The sequence below is a fragment of the Gossypium hirsutum genome, chromosome A05 (assembly GCF_007990345.1).
Source record: "Gossypium hirsutum isolate 1008001.06 chromosome A05, Gossypium_hirsutum_v2.1, whole genome shotgun sequence".
Classification (NCBI taxonomy): domain Eukaryota; kingdom Viridiplantae; phylum Streptophyta; class Magnoliopsida; order Malvales; family Malvaceae; genus Gossypium; species Gossypium hirsutum.
In genome coordinates, this window is record NC_053428.1 from 84,834,045 (window position 1) to 84,836,752 (window position 2,708).

The following is a 2,708-nucleotide window of genomic DNA, read 5'->3' on the forward strand; positions in this document are numbered from 1 at the left end:
TAGAGTTTCTAAAACTCTTCAGTTTTTCTTCTAAATTTTGTGTGTTTAGTGTTTAGTGTTTAGGGATTTAACTTTGAAGAAATAAGAAGAAGTGAAGAAGTAGAATAGAGGCGTTTCAGAAGACTTGAAAAATATTTTGTGGGTTATAAATTTTGTGTTTGCCGTTCTTTTTTTTTTTGAATTAAAATTGAAAAATATTAAGAATGCTCCACTTACTTATTCAAGAATGCATATTCATTTTGTGCGTTATAAATTGCATACTGATTGGATCACATGGTATTGAATTTCCAAAAGACTTGAAATAAATATTTTTGAAATAAAACAAGGACATGCTAATAATAATAACGGATCATTATAAGCATATTACTGAAATATCTTAGGCAAAACTATTCTCACTTATTCTAAATTTGAATAAAATTAAAAAAAAGTTAACTTCTGAAAAATAAAAAGAAAATATTTTGAAAAAATGAGATTAGAATTTAATTTAATTTATATATGTATAAAAAAATTAATTCTGATCTTATTGTATTAAAAAAGTATTAGTTAACTATTAATTTTTAAATTTAAAGTAAAAAAATTAATTTCAATTTGTTTACTTGTTTTAATATTAAAAACTAATTTCTTCTTTCACCCCCCAAAATAATAATTTCTTCAGCATTTTATATTTTAAATATATTTTTAAATTAAACTTCAAATATAGAAAGAGTATAGATGATAACCGATAAATTTCTTTTGTGAATCAATATTATATAAAATCATGACATATTTTACATTGCAATTTTTATCAACTATAACTTGGGTTGAGGATAAAAAAAATGTTTGCTTCCTTTCTTTTAAAACGACATAAGAAAAAAAAGAAAGGAAAAAGAAATGCAATTAAGAAAAGAAAGAAAACATGAGACAGTGAAAGTAAAAGGTTGGTGGTATGGATGTCATATCCGATAGGTCAGTCCAGAATGATGGTGTCATTGTCTCCAAGCAGAACTTGCATTCAACAATAATTCCAAATATTATTTTGGAACCAAAAACTTGGGAACCAAGTAATAATGGGTTATGGTGTATTGTTGTTTTTAAAAAAATAAATAAATTATGTATGGATTATGCAATAAATTAAAATTTTCCATGTTAATGATGTTTACTTTTTTTGTATTATATTGTTGATAATATAATAATGAGTTGCTTATATTTCTAAATATAATTTTATGTTTCTTATATATATAAAAATAAAGCATGCCACTACATGAAGAGTTTCCGACTAAAGGATTGGAGGGTGCACCAAGTAATGATATAGGTTGGCACTTTGGAACTCCAGTGCCAAATGCTAAAGGAAATATCGTATGTAAACTTTGTGGTAAAGTTGTGAAAGGAGGAATAACACGATTTAAAGAGCACATTACTCATAAAACCTGCAATGTTGCACCATGCCCTAATGTTACTGGTATGTGATACTTTATTATTATTTTTAAATGTTATTGTAAATTTATCAATAAAGTTATATATAATTGATAATAATATAAAGTGTGAATTATTTTTATTTCATTAACAGGTGTCATTAGAGAAAGTATGATGAATATACTGAAAGAAAGCAACACAAAGAAAATAGACAAAAAGAGGAGAAAAAAATGATTTCTTATCTCAATTAAGAGAAGATGAGGATGAACACAAGGAATTCTGCTATAAGGCAAGTAACTCGAGAAAGTATCCAATCACAACATGAGTGGCATAGAAGGGAAGAATTCAGATGAAGTACTGGTGGTTGGGATAACATTTATGAAGAAGGGCGATCTTTTCATGGATCATCCATCCCAATTGAGTCTGAGTTTACCTTAAGGGGAGCTATACCTGAATTGGTTAGAAGCAAAAGTTCAAAGCAACCAAAGGTCAGTGACTCTTTTTTAAAGAGTTTTCGAAAGAAGATAGGTAAAGCGGTTTCTAAATTTTTAATATATGAAAGACTTCCTTTTCAATTAGCAAGCTCTCCATGGTTGTATAACTTAATTCAAGTGTCAACAGAATTTGGACAAGATGTAAATCTCCCAACACCTTATGAGGTTTCAGATGTGTATTTGGAGTCAGAGTATCAACGACTTCGTGATTGGGCAAATGGACTAAAGACTCATTGGAAAGAATTGGGTGCAACTCTAATGTGTGATGGTTGGACCAACAGTTTGAATCAAATGGACATCATTAATTTCCTTGTTTATTGTAATAAAGGAACCATTTTTTGGAACTGTAGATGTCTCAAGTGTTCGTAGTAGAGATGCTGAATTCTACTACAGTTTGTTAGATTCAGTTGTAGAAGAAATTGGAGAAAATTACATTGTCCAAATAGTGACTGATAATGAGGCAGCAATTAAAGCTGCTAGAAAAAAATTTAATGTTGAAAAGAAAACATCTATATTGGACCTCATGTGCAGCTCACTGTTTAGGCTTATGCCTTAAAGATATTGGGAAAAGGCCCAATGTAGCAGAAGTGTTAGATGAGGCAAAGAAAGTGACTTGCTTTATATACAATCACACTTGGACTATTGATTTGATGAAGAAGTATACACAAGGAAAACAAATACTTCGACCCGCTCTTACTCGATTTGCAACTCATTTCATTCAACTTGAAGAGGTAACAAGACAAAAGCAAGGTTTGAGAGAAATGTTTAATTCAAAGGTTAGTATTTTATAATTAGTAAATATAATTACTTAAATATAGCAAC

General features: G+C 28.8%; 1 protein-coding gene across 1 annotated transcript; it reads left to right on the plus strand.

Moving 5' to 3' along the window:
- Window positions 1-1,230: 1,230 nt before the first annotated feature.
- LOC107960459 (uncharacterized) lies at window positions 1,231-2,442 on the plus strand. Its single transcript, XM_016896805.1, has 3 exons — window positions 1,231-1,438; window positions 2,014-2,154; window positions 2,237-2,442. Exons 1-3 carry the CDS (start codon window positions 1,231-1,233, stop codon window positions 2,440-2,442), a joined length of 555 nt encoding a protein of 184 aa, XP_016752294.1.
- Window positions 2,443-2,708: the final 266 nt, after the last annotated feature.

What these genes read in the sequence shown, in the direction of transcription:
- LOC107960459 (XM_016896805.1), top strand. Translation starts at nt 1,231, where the DNA reads ATGCCACTACATGAAGAGTTTCCGACTAAAGGATTGGAGGGTGCACCA. An exon ending in ACCATGCCCTAATGTTACTG is followed by an intron (nt 1,439 to 2,013) that starts GTATGTGATACT and finishes AAGTGTCAACAG; the next exon opens with AATTTGGACAAGATGTAAAT. An exon ending in TGCAACTCTAATGTGTGATG is followed by an intron (nt 2,155 to 2,236) that starts GTTGGACCAACA and finishes TTGGAACTGTAG; the next exon opens with ATGTCTCAAGTGTTCGTAGT.